At 42.9% G+C, this 22757-nt stretch overlaps 1 protein-coding gene across 3 annotated transcripts; it reads left to right on the forward strand.

Moving 5' to 3' along the window:
* The first annotated feature begins 1814 nt into the window (after positions 1-1814).
* On the forward strand, positions 1815-20534 carry Zbtb24 (zinc finger and BTB domain containing 24). 3 transcript variants are annotated; one of them, XM_008852424.3, is made up of 7 exons: positions 1815-2002; positions 2661-3637; positions 6578-6745; positions 7227-7310; positions 8387-8470; positions 15431-15512; positions 17248-20534. In XM_008852424.3, the coding sequence occupies exons 2-7, from the start codon at positions 2689-2691 to the stop codon at positions 17945-17947; spliced, it is 2067 nt and encodes a 688-aa protein (XP_008850646.1). In that variant the 5' UTR covers positions 1815-2002; positions 2661-2688; the 3' UTR covers positions 17948-20534. The 3 variants fall into 3 exon arrangements, with proteins under 3 accessions (XP_008850646.1, XP_008850647.1, XP_029411603.1); XM_008852425.3 differs by lacking the exons at positions 15431-15512; positions 17248-20534 and having other exon boundaries at positions 8307-8430; XM_029555743.1 differs by lacking the exons at positions 7227-7310; positions 8387-8470; positions 15431-15512; positions 17248-20534 and having other exon boundaries at positions 6519-6653.
* Positions 20535-22757: the final 2223 nt, after the last annotated feature.

Below are 22757 nucleotides of genomic sequence, written 5' to 3' on the forward strand. Positions count from 1 at the left end.
TTCCCTTTGTTGTATTTAGGTCTGCTTCTTTTTGTAAACTTTATATACCTTTGTTGTTTGCTTGTTGGGCATGAAAAACTGGTTGGTCTAGGCTTCAGGTTCTCTCTTTTGATCTTATATTGCAGTGGCCAAATTGCTTTTGTCTTGCTGCTCAGGAGTTCCCATAAAGCCCCAAGCTGGATGAGGATCAGATGTTGTCAGGCTTTCTCCTAAGGTCTGGATCCCTCCAGGAAAGATGCTGACCTCAGGAATTTGAGGGCTGGGCTGTCCTGGGAGCAGGACCCAGGAAAGATGCTGGTCCCAAGAGTACCACCCAGGAATGCAAAGAGAGGTGGTGGAGCGAAGAGGCACCCAGGGCTCCTGGGGACCACTGGGAGTAACTGGGTTGGTCTGGATGCAAAAGATCAGAAAGCCATGTATTCTCTAGGCCAAGAGGTCAGCCAGGGGTCTGAGGTGCCAAGACAAGAAATGGACCAGTATCCAGGCCAGGAGGAGAGGTAGAGTGGGGGAACTGGGAGATTGAATGAGGCTGGGAGAGTCAAGGTGCAGTGGGTGTCACAGGACTTACCCAGGAAAGATGCTGGCACGAGGAAGCGAGCAGCTGTGCATCCCAGGGATGCCCTAGTTTATTTCTTTACTCTCCAAATTAGACACTTAATTTGTGAGTCTGTAGAGTATTTACTGCAGTATTTTTACTGTAATACTTGGGAGAAAACAAAATCAATGGGTCGTTGGAGTCCTAGGACTGACCCCTCTTCCTCCTGGAGTGCAGAAATTAGGTAGAGCTCCCCTCTCTCACTTGGACCCCCACAAACCTAAAGGATTTAGAGGCAGTTCAGGATGAAGGGGGAAAGGCAGATTAGAGGCAGTGTGGCTTGATCTAGCTTTAATAAAAATGAGTAAAAATTTAAGGGCCTGACTGGTAATTATATCTCTAGTTTCAAAATCATGGAAGGAACAGAGGGCAAGTTTGAAATCTGGAAGCGGGAGGGTATGTGGAAGCAACTATGTATGAGTTAAGCTTAAACAGAGAGTGAACATGCTGGAATGAGGAGCTGGAAGTAAGAGTGGGGCTTGGAGACCAAACTAAGGAGTTAAAATTTATCCAGAGCGCACGTGAGAGTCATAGCAGATTCTGACCAGGAGAGTGACTAGTTGCCTTAGGTTATTTGTATTTGGAGAGCTCTCCGTACTCCTCCTGGGTCATGGATGGAGCAATACTGCGGCTAAGACTGAAACTCTCAGCAGTCTCTTGAAGAAAGATGCTGGAAGTCTGAATAAAAAGTGATCGTTTAGTCACAGTAGTCATGTCAGGTAGTTATACTAAGCCCACTCAAACCCTACCATGTGGGCACTAATGTTAACATCTCCATTAAACAGGCTGCGAGGATAAGTAACTTGCCCCAGCTCTCTCAGAACACGCTGGATTGGAGCGCTCTCTTTGAAACCTTGGAATAGGCATTGAAATTGGTGAGGAGAGAAAAGCTGATGTGAAGAACATTTAGCAGGTAAATATTGCATCAGCATTAGATGATGATGGTCAAGGCAGAGGTGATTTCATCCGTCCACCACGCATTCAAGACACGAGATTTGGCATCTGAGACAAAAGTGACTAAGGTGTCGGTGAGGAGCTAACGATATACGAGAAAAACTGAGCAAATCTGGCAACAGGTTTTAACTCGACCTCTGTGTTCCTTTCCCATACTTCTCAGTAAAGACAGTGGGCGCCTGTGCTCTCGGGGTGGTGCCGCTTGCTCGGCCCCACCCCTAGCACCGCCCATGCCCCGAGTGGGCGGGGCTACACGAGCCACGTGGTCCGGCGTCCGTGCGGGCGGCTCGGTGCGCGCGCTTCCGGGTTTGCGGCGGCGAGCCAGAAACCACTGCGCAGGGGCCTCGGTGGTCAGGTGGAGCTGCAGCAGGCCGAGCCTTCGCGCTAGCGGGCGCCGTGTAGGCAGCCGGGTAGGACTGGCCGCGACCCTGACCCGCCGGGCGCCCCTGACAGGTAGGTCCTCCGTGCGTCCGCCGCTCGTTAGCTTGGGACCCGCGGCCTTGTGCCCTGGCAGCCCGCGGGACCCTGGCCCGGACGTGGAGGCTCCTGCGCGCTGCTGAGCGCTCGGCTGCTCTGGACCCGGGGACGGAGCTCGGGGCTCCACCACTCGACACCTTCACGGTTCTTGGCTCTGCCCCTCTCAACGCCGGGCCTCCTGACGCCTCGGTTGTTTCATTGCTGTCGCCCCAGGTCCCCTTAACATGTGTATATTTTCTTCGTCGTTTTCATGTCTGTTCCCAGACAACGTAGCTAATACTGTGTCAGATGGAGGTGGTGCAGTTCTAACGCTGACAGTGTGCGGCCACGCTTTTAAATGATAATTTTTCGAAATAAAAAAGTTAATACAGGGGAGGGCTGTACAGGTGTTTGATCCCATTCCGTGATTTCCGGAGGAGAAAACAGATGGTGAGAAGGTACATGGCTATGGGACATTCACCCAGCTGGGCATGCAACAGGAAAGAGAACCTAAGGCCAAGTTTCTAAATAGACTTTAAAAGGTGGCCGTGGGAGAAATTTGTTTCCCAAGAAGTGAATCACAAATTCACCTGGGCTGGGATTAACCTTGTTAAACAAAACGTCCTCCTTATTAAACATTGTTTTCTTATTTCAGATTTAAGCCTCTTTGGCCTCTGTAGAATATGGCAGAGACAGCACATGAGCCTTCTGGAACGCTTATCATACACTCAGACTCTCACAGTGACACTGTCCTAGCCAGTTTTGAGGATCAGAGGAAGAAAGGCTTTCTTTGTGACATTACTTTAATCGTGGAGAATGTGCATTTCCGGGCCCACAAAGCCTTACTTGCTGCCAGTAGTGAATATTTCTCAATGATGTTTGCAGAAGAGGGGGAGATTGGCCAATCCATTTATATGCTGGAAGGCATGGTTGCAGACACCTTTGGTATACTGCTGGAATTTATTTATACTGGTTATCTGCATGCCAGTGAGAAAACTAAAGAACAAATCTTGGCCACTGCTCAGTTCTTAAAAGTCTATGACCTTGTGAAGGCGTACACAGACTTCCAGAATAACCATAGCTCCCCAAAGCCACCTACTTTGAACAGTGCTGGCACTCCAGTGGTGGTTATTTCTAATAAGAAAAATGATCCTCTAAAACGGAAACGGGGAAGACCAAGAAAAACCAGTAGTTTGCAGGAGGGAAAGTCAGAACTGGCTGTAGAAGAAGAATTACAGCTACGAGAGAACAATTCAGTTCAGAATAGACAAAACTTTGTGGTTAAAGGAGATGATGTTGAATTGAATGAACAGATGTCAGCAAAAGAAAAGGAATCTGAGCCAGTTTGTGAGCCAGGAAGAGTGGAGGGGATGCCGGCTGAGAAAGATGAAAACTGTGACCCCAAGACCCAAGAGGGACAGGATAACCAGAGTAGATACAGTAAGCGCAGGATTCGGAGGTCCGTCAAACTTCAGGATTACAAACTTGTTGGAGATGAAGATGACCAGGGTTCAACTAAGAGGATGTGTGGAAAGAGAAAGCGCCCCAGTGGTCCTGAGGCTCAGTGTAAAGACTGTGGCAAAGTCTTTAAGTATAACCACTTTTTAGCAATCCACCAGAGGAGCCACACTGGTAATTACACTTTCAAAACTTCATTCAGTGCATTTGGGAATTTGCAATATTGATAATGATAGTATTTATTTACTGTGCAATTTCTACATGCCAGGCATTATAATAAAGACTTTTTATGTGTTACTGTATTCAGGTCTCAGCGTAATCCCACAGCCGGTAATACCCCCGTTATCAGATGAAGAGATGTTCTTGCATAGGCTCACCAATTTCATGACAGAGCTGAGATCTGCGCTCAGCTGGCCTGATTCTGGAGCCCCCTTTTTTTTTTTTATCTTGTTGGCCTGAGGTTTTCATCTTACCAAGTAATAAAGCATCAACCCAGTTTATTCTGTCCTTTGATTTGTGAGCATTCCTCATCTTAGCACAACAGTCTCCTCTTCTATGTAGACAGTTGTATAGTTCAGCCATCTTGCAAATGTTTTGTGAGAGAAGTACCTTATGTCGTCTCCATCCAGTATGGTAGCCACTGATCAGATGATGGAACCCAGTGGCTGGGGCATGCTAACCAAGCACTCTACGATGAGCTGTAGTCCCAGCCTAACATGGAAATTTTGGGCACTTGAATTGTAGCTAGCTAGACTGAAACAGTTTTAATTTTATTTCAGTGAATGTAAGCTTGAAGAACCACATGTGCCTGATGGCTGCCATTTTGGACAATGCACCACTACCAGAAATCCCTTGCGTTCTCGCTCAGGCCGTTTAACTCACCCTGTTTCAGGTTAGGTTGTAGTCACCACTGGTAAGCTTAAGTATAGGGGCTGTTGTTGAAGTTCTCCATCATCCAGCCTCTTGCTGTCATGTGGCCCAGCAGCATAGGCTGCTGTAGTTCTCAACCTGTGCAATAGAATCATCTGGAGAGCTTCTAAAACTACCTGTGTCCTGTTTTCAGGTTTTTCATTTAATTGTCTGGAATATCCGTGTTTGGTTTCTCACAGGTGTAGGTCAGTTGATAAGAGTGCTTGCCTAATATGTACAAAGCCTTGGTTTCACTCCCCACCCAGCACCTCAAACTGGGCAAGGTAGCACTCCACAAGTAGAGGCAGGAGGGTCAGAAGTTCTAGGTCATCCTTGGATGCCAGGCAAGCCTGTGATACATGAGACTTTGTCTCAGGAAAAAAAAGAAGTTTCCCAGAGATGATATGTGTTGAAAACCTGAATTATAGTACTTGGAACAAAACATTTTTTTAACAAAAATTATGTGTATAAGTGTGTGTCTCTGTGCATGTGAGTGCAGATGCCTGTGGAGATCAGAGGTGTCAGATCGCTCACGAGCTGGAGTTACAGGCCATTGTTGAGTCAACAATGGTTGCTGGAAATTGAACTCAGGTCCTCTGGAAGAGGAACAAATGCTCCTAACCACTGAGCTGTCTTTCCAGCCTCCCCAAACAAGATTCTTGAGAAAAATTTGTTGAACTGTGATAGGTTCTATTTTCTTTCTGATGGATTCTGTAACTAATAGAATCTAATACTAGATTCTGTTTTCATTATTTTTATCAAAGTTACATGCATAATTTAGAGCATCAGGTCATTGAGTAAAACTTAAGGAAAAACAGCTTTATCCCCAGGTGTCTGAAATGTTGCGGTCACTTTAGTGTGGGTCTGTTTTCATTTGGCATACACCAGGTGGATCTGAAGACCATCATTCAGCTCCAGAAAACATACTTGAATTACTGTATACGTGATCCCCTCTCCCGATTTCTTCCTTTACTGAACTGATGTCGAATAGTGAACTTTGTGGAGCCAGTTTCTAACTTATCTTCTCGCCCATGTTTTCCATCGTTTACTCTCACTTTCTGGGAGATTTCCACTGTTCCTTTCGGCCCTTAAGTTTGCTATTTCTGCTCTTGTCTTTTATTTATTTTTAGGAGCTTGTTTTGTTCTCTGAAAATTTTGTTTGAGTTCTAGGAAGCCAACCTAGGACATTGTCCTTCCTTGGACAAGTGCTTTATCTCTGGTCTAAATCCCCAGCCCTTCTTATTTTTTATTTGAAGCAGGATGTCATTTTATAGCCCAGGCTTGCACTGAAATCATGGTCCTCCTGTCTTAGCCTCCCAGTTACAGGCATACAGCACCATGCCAGGTGTTTTAATGCTTTTTTTCCACCCTGAGCACTTTATTTTTCCTTGTCTGTCATATCTCTCTTTATGATCAGAGGCTTTCCTTGAATACTAGAGGTTTTTTTTTTTTTTAACACATTTAATCATATGCAAAATTAGGACACTAAAATTACTGGCTGGTCTGTGGGTACAGAGAACAGCCTGTAAAGCAGTGGCCTCACTGGAGGGGTGTGGCTGGACCCCACTTCCTCCTTATTGATACCTGCTCTGGCATCTGTGGGTCTTACCTCCTACATGTCACCTTCCAGAAAATATGCTCCTACTCTCCTGCTTGGAGGCACTAGGCCTGACTACCATAGCCAAGAAAGATAGCTTCCCATCATCCCCAATGAAACTTTTCCCTCCTGGGGTGGTCCCACTCAGCGGTGCCAGGCAGCCCCCAATCCAGAGATCCTTTCACCTTCTGAGAACAACATCTAAATTTTCTGTTGGGGCAGAAGGTGGAGGGCGTCTGTCTTCTTGTTTTGTAGAATGAAAAAATGGATATAAACATCTACCTACCTTTTAAGTTGCCCTTTATCCTTTCTCATCCCTATTTTCAGAGATCCCGGGTGTTGTCAGTTCCTGAACTTCCAGAGGCTAGATCTTAAAGATTAGGTTGTGTCTCATTGCACCTCCTTATTGGCTTTGATTTCTATTCTAGTATTCAGACTTTTATTGCTGATATCACTCTTATTCACTGAGCTTTTGATATTTGCCCTTTAGAAGAAATTCCTAAATATTTAACATTTACGAATGATTTAATACTGTATATTTTAATTTAGGTGGAACAGAAAAATATGCAGATCTTGTTTACACCATGCCTCTCGGGCTCTGATTGCAGGGGAGCGACCCTTCAAATGTAGTGAGTGTGGAAAAGGCTTTGCCCAGAAGCACTCCTTGCAGGTCCACACCAGGATGCACACAGGCGAGCGGCCGTATACCTGCACGGTCTGCAGCAAGGCTCTCACCACCAAGCACTCACTGCTGGAACACATGAGCCTACACTCAGGTACCGGGGCATGCACCGGAGGGTCCCCAGCCATTAGGCTCCCATTCCCTGGGGTAGACATTTCTAGGATTTAAATGCTGTTTTCTCAGTCTGGTATCATTTCCCACACTGTGTCATTGAAAGACTGGATGAGGCATCTGTCAGCATATGATTCATAGGTTTTCACAGTAACAAGCCTTCGGTTAGAGCTTATTAACTGGCTACTGTTAAGTGCAGTGTGCAAACGTATTTTGCTTAATCACTAGGGTTTAGAATTCTCTTTATATGCATTTGGGGGCACCTGAAATCTCCAGTTCCACCCCAGTCGCCCCTGCCCTCTACTGCCTCACATATTTACTCTAAAGGCTTTTGGGTGTGTAGACAAGCTGCTCATACCACTTGTAGAAAACGGGTACCTGGGCCACTGTTACTTAAGTGAGCTTTCGAATGCTCTACAGTTTTTGGCATAGCTTAAGCTTTATTTTTTTTTTTTATTTGGCAGGGCAGAAATCTTTTACCTGTGATCAGTGTGGAAAATATTTCAGCCAGAAAAGACAGCTGAAGAGTCATTATCGAGTCCATACAGGTACGATACCAATAAGGTGGGAGAAAATTTGGATTGCTGAGGAAGAAATGCAAATACAAAATGTTTCTGAAACAGGTTCGTTTTGTAGCCTGCCAGTGGGTATTTAGAAAAAAGAGTCTTAAAAAAGAGTCAGGGATGGAGAGATAGCTGTTTAAGAGCACTGGCTGCTCTTGCAGAGGACCCAGGTTCTATTCCCAGTATTCGCATGGCAGCTAACAACTGTTCGTAACTCCAGTTCCAGGAAGTAATCTAACACCCTCCTCTGTCCTCTGAGGGCACTGCACAACATGGGTGCACCTACCTACATGTAGGCAGTAACTCAAACACATAAAAATAGTAAATAGAAGTAAAAATAAACATGGGATTAGGGATACAGCTTAGTTGGTAGAGAGTTTGCTTAGCACCAATGAAGCCCTGGGTTCAGTCCCTAACACCATGTAAAACCTGATGCGGTGGCATGCTCCTGTAACCCAGCACTTGAGAGGTGGAGACAAGAGGACCAAAAGTTCAAAATCATCCTCAACTACATTGTGAGTTTAAGGCTAGCCTAAGATACTTCAGACTATATCTCAAAACATAAAATAAAAATTAAAACTCAGTTGTTATTCTCTACTACCTTAGGATTTCAGTTTAATTTTTGCATCATAAGTTTGGAACCATAAATAGAACCACCACAGAATTGGTGTATTCAAAAGTGCTGTTTGGCCAAAGAGGTCTTCAGTTGATTGGCCCATTAGTAGTGCCTAGACAGAGGCATCATCACTCCTGGCTCCTGTTCTGCTAAATGCTCTGTTCTCCTTCCTGCTAAGAAAGGAGGAGGTTGGGGAGAGACAGCATTCAAGCTCAGCTGGCCAGTCATACGTGTGTGTGGAGGGAAGGGCATTTAGGAGGATTAAGAAAGCCCCTGCTCTCAGAGAACCACTGAGTTGAGGTACACAGGGTAATAAAGTTTATTGTTGTTGTTAAAGTGCCATATTTAAAGTGATTATTTTTCAGGGAAGTGCTTTAACACAGATCACTGAAGAAATGCAGGGAGAACATACATGCACTGACACTTTTTTTATTGTTGCGACAAGGCCACTCGTTACCGGAATGCACCCATTGTCATCGCAAATTCATGGATGTGTCTCAGCTAAAGAAACATCTGCGAACACACACAGGTAACACGTCATCTCATCTTCCTCCCTGCTATACTTGGTGCTTTCAGCAGTGAGGAGTGAAGTTGAGAGTCCTCAGCCTGTGTTTGGAATGTTGATTGCAAATTTGGTGAATGTTTCATAAGCAGATCGTTTGAAAGCCCAAGGCAAAATGTTAGCAGTGTTCTGTGAGGGCCTCACATCCCTCTGTAGCTAAGCAAAATGGAACCCACTCATTGAACGCCGTGGCAATTCATATTCCACAGAACAGTATCAGTCTCAGTCTGGTTCTGTGTTTCACTCTCAGTTTTCTTTAGCATTTAAGACGATGAAGGTGATTTATAAGAAAAGGAAGCAAGATGAAAGAGACACACGGAGAATTCCTCACCTAGAACCGACACTTATGTCCCTCAGTGTCACTACCTCCCAGAGAGGCAGGAATGAAAAGGAGACAATGTTGATTGCAGCAGGACAGATAGTGTGTTCATAAAAGTAAAACTGTGACCCTCTTGCACGTTTTGGAAAGAGACATTGATTAAAAATAAGCCTGTTAGATTTTTCCAGGAAAAGCTTTCCATTGAGGGGGATTATTTAATGATTATGTCAAGTTGTCTACTAAAATATTAAAGTGGGTGCTTTAGACTTTTTTTTTTAATGCAAGTTGATCATTTCCTAACTTTAAGGAAAATTGGTATACATTAAGTCCTGGTGTTTGGGACCAGAAGTAGCCAGAATCCAAAATGTTCTAAAAGCTCAAACATTTTGAGTGCTGGTGTGGCACCACAGTAGAAAATGCCTTATCTGTCCAGAAATGCAGGTGCACTAGAAATATTGTATAAAATTACCATCAGGCCAGGTGTTGGAGGTTTATGCAAAATGTAATTAATTCTGTATGTAGACTTGATCCCATACCCTAAATATCTCATATATATGCAAATATTCCAAAATATGAAAAAAAGCATGTAATATTTCTGGTCTCAAGTAGTTTTTCTTAAAATTAGGAAATTATCTTATAGGATATGAATTTTAAGAAAATGATCCTAAGGGGCTGGAGAGATGGCTCAGTGGTTAAGAGCCGGCTGCTCCTGTAGAGGCGGCAGGTTTGGTTCCCAACATCCACATGGTGGCTTACAGTTGTCCCTTACTCCAGTCTCCGGGGATCCACTGCCCTCTTCTGATCTCCATGGGCATTGCATGACATGGGAGCATTTGCATACATGTAGGAAAAATACCCATATACATAAATAAACTCCACAACATACATGTGGAGGTTAAAGGACAACTTCTGGGGTAAGTTTTATTCTTTCATCATGTGGGTAGGAATCAGTCATATCATCAAGTTTGACAATAGGCATCTTTACCTGCTGAGCCATCTTGTTGGCCCTTCTACAGTCCTATGGACATTATCATTAGTAGGGTCTGTGAATTGTAATGGAGCCATTGCTGAGTGCCAGATACTATTTTAAGCCTGGAGGACAGGTAATGAAGGAGATGGACAAGACCCACCAGCAGGTGGGGCATCAGTACTTGGACAGGGAGACAGCAAGCAACAAGTAGGTAACATGTTCCACAGAACAACTGCCAAGAGGAAATAAAATGTGGAGTAGAAAAATAGGTTCTGAAAGGGGTACTACTCTCTATGAGGGATTGTCCTATGAAGGCCTCCAGAGTGGAGATCAGAACATGGTGGGGAGCGAACCAGCCATTGAAGATATGCAGGGGGAATAGCCTAGATGGAGACAGCAGGGAGAACGCCTCAGACAGCTTCTCACATGCTAGAGAAGTGCCCAGAGCCTGGGGGTGTGAGGGTTGGATTGGAGAAGAAGGAAGCAAAGAAGCAGTAGAGGTGGCTGTCGGGGACGACTGGAGGCCAGGAGTTATCAGTTCAGCTGTACATCTCAAACATGTAAGAAGCTTTTAAAAAAGGAAAAAAAAAAACCTGTTTTCAGTCATGAGATTGTGACTTAGTTGTCCTGGGGCAGAGCTTAGGAAGTTCTCTTTCTGATTCCTTCAAGCACACAGGTTTAATTGGAGGCCACTTTAAATGGCTTTGCCAAGAGGAGTGACATGATATGTCTGAATTTTTGTTGTTTATATTATTTTATGTGTGTGTGTGTGTGTGTGTGTGTGTCTTGCCTGCATGTATGTAAGTGCACCCATGTCATGCAGTGCCCAAGGAGGTCAGAGGAGGGCATTCCCTGGAACTGGAGTTCCAGAGGATTGTAAGCCACCATGTGGGTTCTGGGACTCAAACCCAAGTCCCCTGCAAGAGCAGCCAGTGTTCTTAACCTCTGAGCCAACTCTTCAGCCGCCATGTAAGGTAAGGTGGTAGAACAAGGTTGGAAGCAGAGAGACCTGTTAGGATGTTGCAGTGATCCAGGCCTTTGTATAATACCATGGCAGTGGAAGTCACAGCAGCTGAGCTAATTTTGAACAGATTCTGAGGAAGAGTCAGCATACCTTGCTGATAATTAGATGTGGGGTAGGGAATGAAAGGAAGAAAAGGAGGGAAAGCAGCTGGAAGGAGCAAACCCAAGAGTTAGCTTTGGTCATGCCAGATCTGAGATACGTCAGTTTGACATCCTGATGCAGGTATGGAGTAGGTAATCGGATACCTGAGCCTGGAGATCAGGGAGAGATACAGGCCCAGCTATGAATGTATGTCTTCACACATGCCTTTAAATAATGAATAGAACTGCAGTGGACCTAAGTCCCAGGGAGACTGGATGGATGGTACAGGGTTAAGATGTGCAGGTGTGTTGAGCAGCACCAGAGGGGAGACACATCACCTTCTTTTGTAGCCTAGGCTGGCCTCAAACTCAGCAGCAGTTCTCGGAGCTGGGGAGATGCTCAGCGGTTAACAGCATTGGCTGTTCTTGCAGAGGACCCAGGTTTGGTTCCCAGCACCCATATGGTGGCTAACAACCTTCCTTAACTCCAGTTCCAGGGGATCCATGCCCTCTTCTGATCTTCTCTGGCATTGTGCAACACCGGTGCACTTATATGCAGGCAGTATACTCATACACGTAAAAATAATAAGCCAAGCATGGCAGCTCACGCCTGTAATCCCAGCACTTGGGAGGCAGAGGCAGGTGGATCTCTGTGACCTCGAAGCCAGCCTGGTCTACGTACTGAGTTCAGGCCAACTGGGGCTACAAAGAGACCCTGTCTCAAAAGACCAAAAAATAAAAATAATAATAAATAAAATTTTTTAAAAACAACAGTTCTCTTGCCTCAGTCTCCTGCGTGTTGAGATTATATATGTGAGCCACTGCACCTGGCAGACTTTCTGGTCTTTATGAACAAACAGTCCTTGAAGTATGAGTAGAAAGGAGACAGTCTCTGTCTTATTATAACATAGGCCTCAAAAAGTGCAGAATATGTAGTAGGTTTTTTTAAAAATTAAAAAGCAGACATTGAGCTCTGTAAGTGGTCATATGACTTAAAATGTTTTTTAAAGATACCAAAACCCCTCAAAACATTGAGGTTCTTCAAGAGCAGGAACTTTGCATGACCCATCTGTTCTTAGCACTTAGCAAAGAGAAGTTATTTAATAATGTTGAAAGGCCTTGGCAACCCATTCCCTACCCTGAACCAGGATGTGAAGCATGGCGTTGGCCAACAGCTGACACTGTTTATCTCCTAGATCTTCAGAGGCAGATTCTGTGGGTGAGAGGCCACAAACCAAGTACCACAAAGACCAAAGGCAAATCAGATACTGTTCCTGAAGAGAGTACCCTAAGAGCAGGAAGTGGAGGGAGCATGTCTAGTGGACAGGCAGTGCCGCCATGGTCAGGCTGAGAAAAGGAAGCCTGCTCAGATCTTTTCCCTGTACCTGGAGGAAGTTGGGCTCATGGGGATAGAGTCAAACTCACATGCAGACATAACATTCATACATATAAAATCAATAAAAAGTTTAAAAAATATATTTATTGTGTGTGTGTGTGTGTGTGTGTGTGTGTGTTGCCGGCATGTATATAAATGCACCTGTGTCGTGCAATGACCACAGAGGTCAAAGGGGCATCCAATTTACTTGAAACTGGAGTTAAGGATGATTGTTAGCCACCATGTCAGTGCTGGGAATTGAACACAGGTCCTCTGCAAGAGCTGCCAGTGCTCTTAATTGCTGAGTCATCTCTGTAGTCCCTGGTTTTTGTTCTTTTGAAACAGAGTCATGCTATGTAACCTGACTTACGAACTCATAATCCTCCTGTCTCAGCCTCCTGAGTTCTGACATTATAGGTATACATCACTGCCTAGGACTCCATTTTTCTGTTTCCCTTAGTATGTCTTTCTTGACACCACTGTTCCCAGAAAACAAATTAAGAATCAGAACATTGCTTAGTGTGCTAAGAGTAAGTCAAGGGAATTAGTCATGCCCTACCATGAAACAGTCACCTCTGACCTACAGTACATTCCCATCCCCCCAGCATCCCTGCACCTTAGATGGAGTTAGATAAACACAGATTCTACCTCTGAGCATCCACTTGCATGTGGATGGTCTACCTAGTCACATGATAAAGTTCATGGAGTCATAGTTTTATTTAAAATCTAATTTCCATGGAATGGATTCGAAATTTCTGGAAGTTTCCACACCTATTTGTTGAGCTGATCCCATCCTCCTTGTTCCTCTATTTCTGAGTCTGAGGCTCCTCAGCACAGCATGTCCTTGCAGAGTCTGTATGCATCCATGAAGAATCTCAGCACAATGTGATGGAGCCACAGAAAGGATGTGCCATGTTCTCCAGAATGGGGACCTGGATCAGGAAGGCAGAGCAAGTGCTGGGTTACAAAAGTAGCATGGGGGGGGCGGGAGTTCAAAGGGTACACTGAGTTGTTCTGCAGTGACCAGGTGGGAGGGGACCACCAAACAGTAGGTAAGACCACTGTGAAAATAGGCAGGGGCCTAAGCAGGTAGAGGGAATATTTTGATTTGTGTCTTTGAAAAGGACTTGGAAGCCTAAGAAGTAGGATAGGCAGAGAAGGAAGGACCTGAGGATGAGCTGGTTAGTAGGCCCTTTAGGCAAGAGAGAGGAAGGCCTTCAGGTCAAGAGAACAGAGTGAAGAAATGTGTTTAAGAGCTCATTGGTCTGGCAAAAAGTCATTGCATACATGACAAAGTATTCATATTTATTCCATATTTTTTAAAATTTGTTTTATGTGTATGAGTACTGCCTGCATGTGTGTAAGTGCACCTGTGTCAAGCAATGCCTGTGGAAGTCAGAAGATGTTGTATTCCCCCTGGAAATGGAGTTAGGGAAGGTTGTTAGCCACCATGTGGGTGTTGGGAATCGAACCCAGGTCCTCTGCAAGAGCAGCCAGTGCTCTTAACTGCTGAGCCTTCTCTCCAGCTCCTTATTCCAAATTTTTGAAAGTGAGTAGACTAGTAGAAAACTGGGCAGGAATTGTGAGAGGCACTTCACAAAGGCAACATAGGGCAAGTAGGCAGCTGTGATCAAAGAAAATGGAAATGTGCATTTTCTGGTACATTTATTTTTTTATCGAGGGGGTGCATTTGCCATGGCATATGTGTGGGGATCAAAAGACAGAGAGTTAGTTCTTTCCTTCAATCATGCTGGTCCTGGAGATCAAACTCAGGTGAACAATCATTGTGGCATGTGCCTTTACCCACTTGAGCCATCTCACCAGTCAGAAATATGAATATTTTTCAAAATATTTTATTATTTTATTTTTATTTTATGTGTATGTGTGTATTACCTGCATATATGTAAGTGCACCTGTGTTGTGCAAGACCCACAGAGGAGGCGTTGCATCCCCTGAAACTGGAGTTACAGACGATTGTTAACTGTCATCATGTGGGTGCTGGGATTTGAACCCAGGTCTTCAGCAAGAACAGCCAGTGCTCTTAACTGCTAGCCCATCTCTCCAGCCCTATGAGTTTGTTTTTTTTTTTGTTGTTGTTGTTTTGTTTTTGTTTTTTTTGACTATTAGATTGGCAGTGAAGAAAGGGACCCAGGGCCAAACTCAGATGTCATTGTATGTGCACTGTGCAGACTGACACTGAATAAACATTTGATATTAAAGAAGCTGAGCAGTCACACATTGTTTGAGCCTTAGATCACCCCTCAAAAATTAATTCATTTAGCTGGGATTTTTGGTATAGCAGAGGGATGTGGGGTTGGGGGTGGATCTATAATTGTTATATATAAGGGCTTTGGATGTAGAACACCAGAGCATTCGCCCCCACAGAGCGAAATGTTCTGTCAGGATGTTTAGAATAGGCCCAGTTGACAGCGGATGGCCGGGAAGCAAGAGACCCTTTGGAGGCTGCTGCTGTGATCCAAGAGGAAGAGAAATAAGTAGTCAGATTATGGGTATTTTGGAATGTAAATGTGAAGAGTAACCAAATCATTGTAGTACACAGGAGTCCTTTTGACGGTCCAGTGGGCCACCTAACTCAGAAATTTGGCAGGCATGCAACAATCAGTATTAGACCCAAGGATGGAAATTCAGGAGTAAACGTGAGTTCCTTTGTTACTTACATACAGTCTAGGTTCAGCTTTCAAGACAAAGCACATCCCTCCTTCTCTGCATCCTTTCTGCACACCAAGAGGCACTGCTTGTTTGAATTTAATTCACTCACACTGAAGGAGTGTTCCAAGTGCATTTTCTTTCTTTTCTAGGAAGCAGTTTATTCACACTAACTCCTGACTCTGAAATAGTACTCAAATGCAGAACAAGGAAAGACCCAGCCTATGTTAGTTTCCCTTTAGAGTTCAGTTTGTCCCCATATATGGCAATGGATACACCTTGACCAGGTACTCTGTACAAGGTCATGACAGGCAGAACCATGTATGTGCCTCAGGCACAGACCATGCTGCGTTTCTTTTTGTTTGTTCTCGGGAGTCCTACCATAGGACTTCCTGTTGTTCTTTCATAATGTGAAACTAAAGTGATTTGGGTTCTTTTGGTTATTCTTTTTTAATGTCAGATTTGCATCAATAAATGCTTGCTTCTTTTTAGGTGAAAAGCCATTTACTTGTGAAATCTGTGGGAAATCTTTCACAGCAAAGAGTTCTCTTCAGACCCACATCAGAATTCATCGGTAAGCTTGTTTTGGTTGGGTTTGGTTTTTGTTATTGTTTTGAGACAGGAAATAGCTATCTAGCCCATGCTGGCCTCAAATGTGGGCTCTTCTTTTTTCTTCCTCTTGAGTACTGGGATTATAGATGCGTGCCACCTCACCTGGCTTCTTTGATAAAACTCTATAGTTATTTTTCACATTTGGAGACCTCCTTGAACTCTGGTGTTCAGTAGGGTGATATATATTACCCATATAATCCTTTCCCTCAAATTGTCACTCTGGTAGAATTTTCTGTTTAGTTTATTATTTTATTTTTTCAGTAATGAAATTTCTCACTTAGGCAAAATTAGCAACTTTGATTCTGGCCATAACCTTACATTGTTGATTTCATTATATAATTTTTTTTGGTGGAGGGGGGGATCTAATCCAAAGCTTAAATCTTCAATCAAAAATAAACATTAAGACTTGGGGAGGTGACTCAGTAAGTAAACTTGTTCACATCTTCAGCCAGACGTGGTGGTGCATGTCCATAATCCAGGCAGAGGGAGGAGGTGGAGACAAGTGGACCCCAGGGGCTTTCTGGCCCATCAGTCTAGTCACAATGCAAGTTCCAAGTTCAATGATAGAGTCTATCTCAAAAAATAAGGTGGAAAACAATAGAGGAAGAAACTTAATGTCAGCCTCTGGCCTCTGCACACACACATGGGTGAGCATACACACATACTCAATTAAGTATTAGTTGTGTTGGTTCACACATGTGATCTTAGCACTTAGTAGGTGAGAGCAGGTGGATGACCCACAAGTTCAAGGCTTACCTAGGCAATAGAGTGATACTCTATCTCAGAAAAAGAAAGAAAAACTTAGTATTTTCTAGAGCTGAACATGGTGGTCCTTGCCTACAAGCCCAGCACTTGGTAGGCAGAGGCAGGAGGATCAAGAATTTGAGAACAAACTGGGGTACAATGGAAAATTTTGTTTTCCCCCCCACAAAGAGTATTTTCTGAACAAATGTTTTGTTCATAAAAATTAATCTCAGGTTGGATTTAGGTGTATTTCTAACAGCTTCACAAATAATTAGGACCTGCTAAATGTTTCATATTAATAATAATCATAATATATACTTACTGGGCCTTTTGAGTCTAAAAATTAGCTTATAAGAACTAAAAACAAAAATCTGTTTGTGTAATATATAAACACAGTGTATTTACTTTCTTATCTGAAATACATACTACAGAATCATAAAATTTCATCACATGTAGCCCCGTTCCATCTGCCACCCTTCCTTAATCACAGTACCCACCCTTTTTTATTTTATTTATTTTTAACCCTTTTTAAAAATTTTTGAGATTAGAAACTGAAACACGAACAGTGACCTGTTCCAAGTTCTTAAGTTGGTTGGAGAACCCATGTCTTGTGAATCAGCCTAGTCAGTGTTCCTGTATCTTTTTTCTTTTATTTTTTTTCCCCCAGTTTGAAGCAGAGTTAGAGATATTGTGTGTGTGTCTGTCTGTGTGTGTGTGTGTGTGTGTGTGTGTGTGTGTGTGTGTGCGTGCTTGCGTGCCTGCGTGCCTGCGTTTTAAGGTTTTAACATAGGTACAAGGGCAGGAAAAGAGAGAGAGGTGCTTGGGAAGAGGACAGTAAGCAATCAAGACATGGGTTCAGGCTTCAGCATTCCTTTATTCTTAATTGCTTCTCCCTAAATAACCAGGAAGTGAAAAACTCTTGTTTCTAAAATAAAAGGTGTGTTTTCTTGTAGTGGAGAAAAGCCATACTCTTGCAGCATCTGTGGCAAATCCTTCTCTGACTCCAGTGCCAAGAGGAGACACTGCATCCTACACACAGGCAAAAAACCTTTCTCCTGCTCTGAGTGCAGCTTACAGTTTTCTCGCTTAGACAATTTGAAGGCTCACTTGAAAATCCATAGCAAAGAGAAACACACATCAGATGCTAGCAGTGTTTCTGGTAGCAACGCTGATGAAGTCAGGAACATTCTTCAGATACAACCATACCAGCTTTCTACCTCTGGAGAGCAGGAGATTCAGCTTCTCGTGGCAGATTCTGTGCATAACATCAACTTCATGCCAGGTCCCACCCAGGGAATCAGCATTGTAGCTGCTGAGAGTGCCCACAACATGGCCACAGACCCAGCTGCAAACCTCACCCTGCTCACGCAGCAGCCGGAGCAACTGCAGAACTTGATTCTGTCAGCTCAACAGGAGCAAACAGAGCACATTCAAAGCCTCAATATGATTGAAAGTCAGATGGAATCTGTACAGGCAGAGCCTGTGCATGTAATCACACTGTCGAAGGAAACCCTGGAACATCTCCATGCCCACCAAGAGCAAACAGAGGAGCTCCGTTTAGCAGCAAGTGCTTCGGATCCAGCTCAGCACCTGCAGCTGACACAGGAGCCTGATCCACCACCACCTTCCCCACTTGGCCAGGAACAGAGCTGACCTAAGAACATATCTGGCTGTTTTCCTGGGCCAGCTGTAATAGGATGGTAAATACTTGAAGCCAGGCCACGTCAAGCTACCATCTTACAGATCCTTAAAGATGTGATAGCTGGCAGATACTTACAATGTGCTCCCTCGAGGCAGTCTGTGTGTATGTTTGTAAGTGTGCACATGTCCTGTCTATAGTTCTGCTTCAGATTTATCATTTCATTATTGATTTGGTTCTTCATCTACTATGTCCCTTAAAGACTGGGGTCACTTTTCTTTGCGGACATTGATGTAGATTTCTGTATTAAATGTTCCCAGCCTTAGCATATTGTTTTGTTGGCCTTCCAGGTTATTCTTCATATTTTAAACAAAAGAAGTTGTGTGTAAGTTGAATCAGGTTTGGTGGCTGGTTCCATTTCTTTATTTCTCTTAGGCAGTATTACTGCTAGTCCAAAACAAGTCAGGGCTGACTGTGACTGGTCACAACAATCAGGAGATTTGTCCTCTAATAGCTTTCACTCCCCTAAGAGAGTACCTCTTAACATGTAACATTTGTGTGGTACAATGGGCTAATCTTGTCGTGCTGAAGATAGATTCAAACTCATAAACTGTATTCATAACTTAAAATTCATATTATAGGAAAGCCAAAAGTGTACTGTTTAAAATTTTGAGTTCAACTTTTCTGAAAAATATACATACACACATATAAAGAAGCAAGCTGTTAAATCTTTAATTATCAAGTATGAAACTGGATTAAAACATTCAACTCCAAATAAACTGAATTTTGTTAGATAATGATACTTTATTTTCATGATGAAGTTAAAGGTTTCTTAACTACTCTGGAACATAAAAGTTTATTCAATGTAAGTCTTCAATATGCTCTACTGGATTCTATTTGATCTCTGAAAAATATTGATTTATGTGTTCTTAGAACTTTCTAGAAGTAGAAATATAAAAACCTATTTTTATTATAGTCAAGGTTAAATCCCACAACTTATCACTTAATTTTGAACCTCAGAGACCAAGTAAGTAGCCTGTGTCTAAATTGTGTAACTTGTAAATGGTCGTCAAAAGATTATGTTTAGATTGTGTTTTCAAGCTCACTGTATTTAATCAAAATTTTTGACTAATTTTCCTGGAAGCTGGCAGGGACATTTGATAATAGAGATGGGGCATTAGTATATCTTAAGATAAAATAATGGGGGTAGAAAGTAGGTTTAAAATTAATATCTTTATAACAGTTTTTTTTAATTTTAGATGGCTTTTATTTCCACCCAAATCCAGTATGCTCTTTGAAAGTTAAAGAAATAGGTAATTCTTCAGGTTAGGGAGAGGATGAAAGTATTTTTGATCCATATTTATCAAGTTGTATTTTATTAAACATAATTCACAAATTTTCCAAAATGATATATATCTTAATGTGCATCAACCAAAGTAATATTAATTTGGGCCTGAGTAGAACAGAGGGATAATTTTTTACAAATACTTGTATACTTTATTATTTGGGGTTCTTCATTTAGTCATTTAAACTGTGTGTGTGTATGTGTGTGTGTGTGTGTGTGTGTGTTGTGCACAGTGTTTGTTTATGGAGACCACAGGAGGACACTGGGTACCCCACTTTGTCATTCTTCACCTTTTTCCCTTGAGACTGGATCTGTCACTGAACCTGGAGGCTGGTGACCAGCAGACCCCAGCAGTCCTCCTGTCTCCACCCTCCACAGCACTGGAGCTACAAGCACACATGGCCATCTCCTGGATTTTTACTTGAGTGCCAGGATCTGAACTCAGGCCCTCACACTTGTACAGCAAGCACTCTTACCCACTGAGCCATCTCTCCAGGCCCCTATTTTATTACTAAAAACAGATTTTTTGCCAGCTTTTAAAATCCTGCTGATACTCATTTTTTCAAGGAACTCTATGTAGTATTAAAGTAAATGGATTTTTAATCACCATAGATAGCTAGGTAATTATTCAGAAACATGGTTATATGGCTGTTCATTTATATTTTTGATGCTTGTGCATGTTAAGTGTGAGCGCCACTACTGAGTTCCATCCTCGGTCCAAGATTTTATTTACTTTTCATTTATATGTGCGTGTAATTACACACACACATATACATATATGTAACAGTATCTCACTATGATACCCAGGCTGGTTTTGATCTTCTGGTCTCAAGTGACTGCAGATGTACACCACAATGCTAGGGCTACATGTCTGATTACAAGTCAAATTTTAACTTGTTTTATAACAGTCTATCTCTGTATTAAAAGAAATATAACATGATCCAGGCCTGGTGGTACAGGCCTGTAATCCCAGGAGACAGAGGCAGACAGACCATGAGCTTGCGACTAGCCTGAGCAGGTACTTAGAACTTATTTAAAAATAAGGGCTGGTGACATAGCTCAAAGGTAGTGTTGTTGCTAGCACACACAGGGCCGTGGACTCATCTCCAGCACTGTTTTTCTTGTTTGTTTGTTTTTTAAAGGGTATGAGGCACATAAGTAATATAAAATGTCCTAAAAGCCATATTTAAAAATGTAAAACTAGGGGCTGGAGAGATGGCTCAGCGGTTAAGAGCACTGACTGCACTTACAGAGGACCCGGGTTCTATTCCCGGCACCCACATGGCAGCTATGAACCATCCTTAACTCCAGTTCCAGGGGAATCCAACACCTTCTGACCTCCGCGGCAGTGCATGACACAGGTGCACTCACATACGTACAGGCAATACACTCACATAAAATGAAAATAATAAATGTAAATAAAAAATTTTAATGTAAAAATAAGCTGGGCATGGTGGTACTTGCCTTGTAAACCCAAAACTTGAGAGGCAGAGACAGGCAAATCTCTGAGATTAAGGCCAGTCTGGTCTACATAGTGAGTTCCAGGCCAACAGGGACTACAGGGAGTAGTAGGGAGACCCTATCTCAAAAAGAAAAAATGTAAAAATAGGCAATATATAAAGTTAATTTTAACCAAATTAGTCTGTTCAGCTGTAATTGTCAACTTGACAATCCAGAGTCATCTGGGAGGAGAAACCTCAACTGAGGAATGTCCTAGATCAGGTTGGTCTGTAGGCACGCCAGTGGAGAACTGTCTTGATCATAAATTGAGGTAGGAGGGCCCAATCCACTGTAGGTGACACCCTTCCTTGGGCAGGTGGTCCTGGGCTTTTATACAAGTATAAAAAAGAAGCTAGCTAAGCATAAGCCAGAAAGCAAACCAGAAAGCCACATCCTCCAAGGTTCCTGCCTTGAGTTCCTGCTCTGACTTCTGTCATTAATGAGTTGTGACTTAAAGTGTAAGCCAAATAAATCCTTTCTTCCCCTAAGTTACTTTGGTCATGGTATTTGGCACAGCAACAGCATGGAACCAGAATGTCTTTTGCCAAATATTTCAACATGTGATTGATACTAAAATGTGTTAGTGATACATTTTACATCCTCCCTCTGATACTAAATCCTCCACTGGGTTGTGTGTTTCATGCTTCATATCTCAGTTTAGATGGCCGTGGTCACTGGGTGGTACCTGGTCTATAGATTAGATTTCATACAGCTTATAGGTTAAAAACCTAGATATCAAGTAGTCAGCCAGCTTTTCAATAACTGAAATAAACCTATTTTTAGCTTTCTTTTAAAAGTCTAGTTCCTCAGTTGCACAGGCTACATCACAAGCACTTTCCCTGCTTCTAGCCTGGGATCCAGTCCCAGCCTTGACTAAATTATCTGACCAACTGTCAAAGGAGAATGAACAGGTGATGGTTTTGTTGCCCTAGAACTCTTTGTGTCCAAATACATATTCTGTCCTTGGAATGAAACCCTTTTTAACATTTCTACACCCAAATAAAATAGACACAGTGCTCCTCTTGAGTCCTTGAAAAGTGACAGGACCAGTGGAACACTTCACAATGTGTGCGGTTTTAAAAACTTTTTTGAGATAGGGTCTTCCTATAGCCCCAGCTAGCCTAGAAGTCACTATGTAGACCAGGCTAGCTTCTGCCTCCCAAGTCCTGGGATTAAAGGTGTATGTTACCATGCCTGACACAAAAATACAAAGTGCCTTTATTAGGAAATAGGATATTATGCTTTGGGGGTCCTGAAACCAACCTTGCTTGGAAAGTATCTTTAGTGATCTTAGAGCATTGGCCTTGGGAAGGTTCACGCACTTAACATGAAAATATTCATGTCCTTCCTAATCAGAAAGTGCTGCTCAGATGTAAGATGTCAAATCTTGGTCTGCAATATTGTAGTGCCCACTTGTAGCTAAGGGAGACAACCCACTATTGTTCTAAAACAGTTGCTAAATTTGTTTTCCCTCCCTATCTAAGTCTTTGAGAGGGAACTGACACTGATTCTAACCACACTAACAGTTATCAAAGTGCCTGAAAGCAAATCCTGAACCCATCACTCTTGAGTCCAGCCTTGGCAGACAAAATAAAAATGAGGAGGAACCCAATAGAGGGATGCTTTTGGAAGCTCTTGAAGAAATCCCAATGGACTCTCATATGAACATTTGAAATTTGCCCTGTTCTGACTTTTTTCTAGTTCCCTGCCTAGGACTTGTAATGCTACTCTTGTCTTTACTTTTCCTTCAAATCTCCTATTCACCAGTCAAGGACTTTCTTTTCCCCTTACAGATAAGAGTTATGCAATTTGGGAGTCTTTTAGATGGACCCACGGAAGGGGGACCTCAATTGCCTGGAAGAAGCCAAAGTGGTCTACATCCCAATTCCCTATCTGCAAGTTTGGTAACCCCTTCAGAGGATGGTGTGATAAGAATAGGAGGTAGGAATTAGCTAGGCAGTTAGGGTAAAAAGACTACA

The sequence above is a fragment of the Nannospalax galili genome, unplaced genomic scaffold, assembly GCF_000622305.1.
Source record: "Nannospalax galili isolate Female #2095 unplaced genomic scaffold, S.galili_v1.0 scaffold646, whole genome shotgun sequence".
In the NCBI taxonomy this organism is placed as follows: domain Eukaryota; kingdom Metazoa; phylum Chordata; class Mammalia; order Rodentia; family Spalacidae; genus Nannospalax; species Nannospalax galili.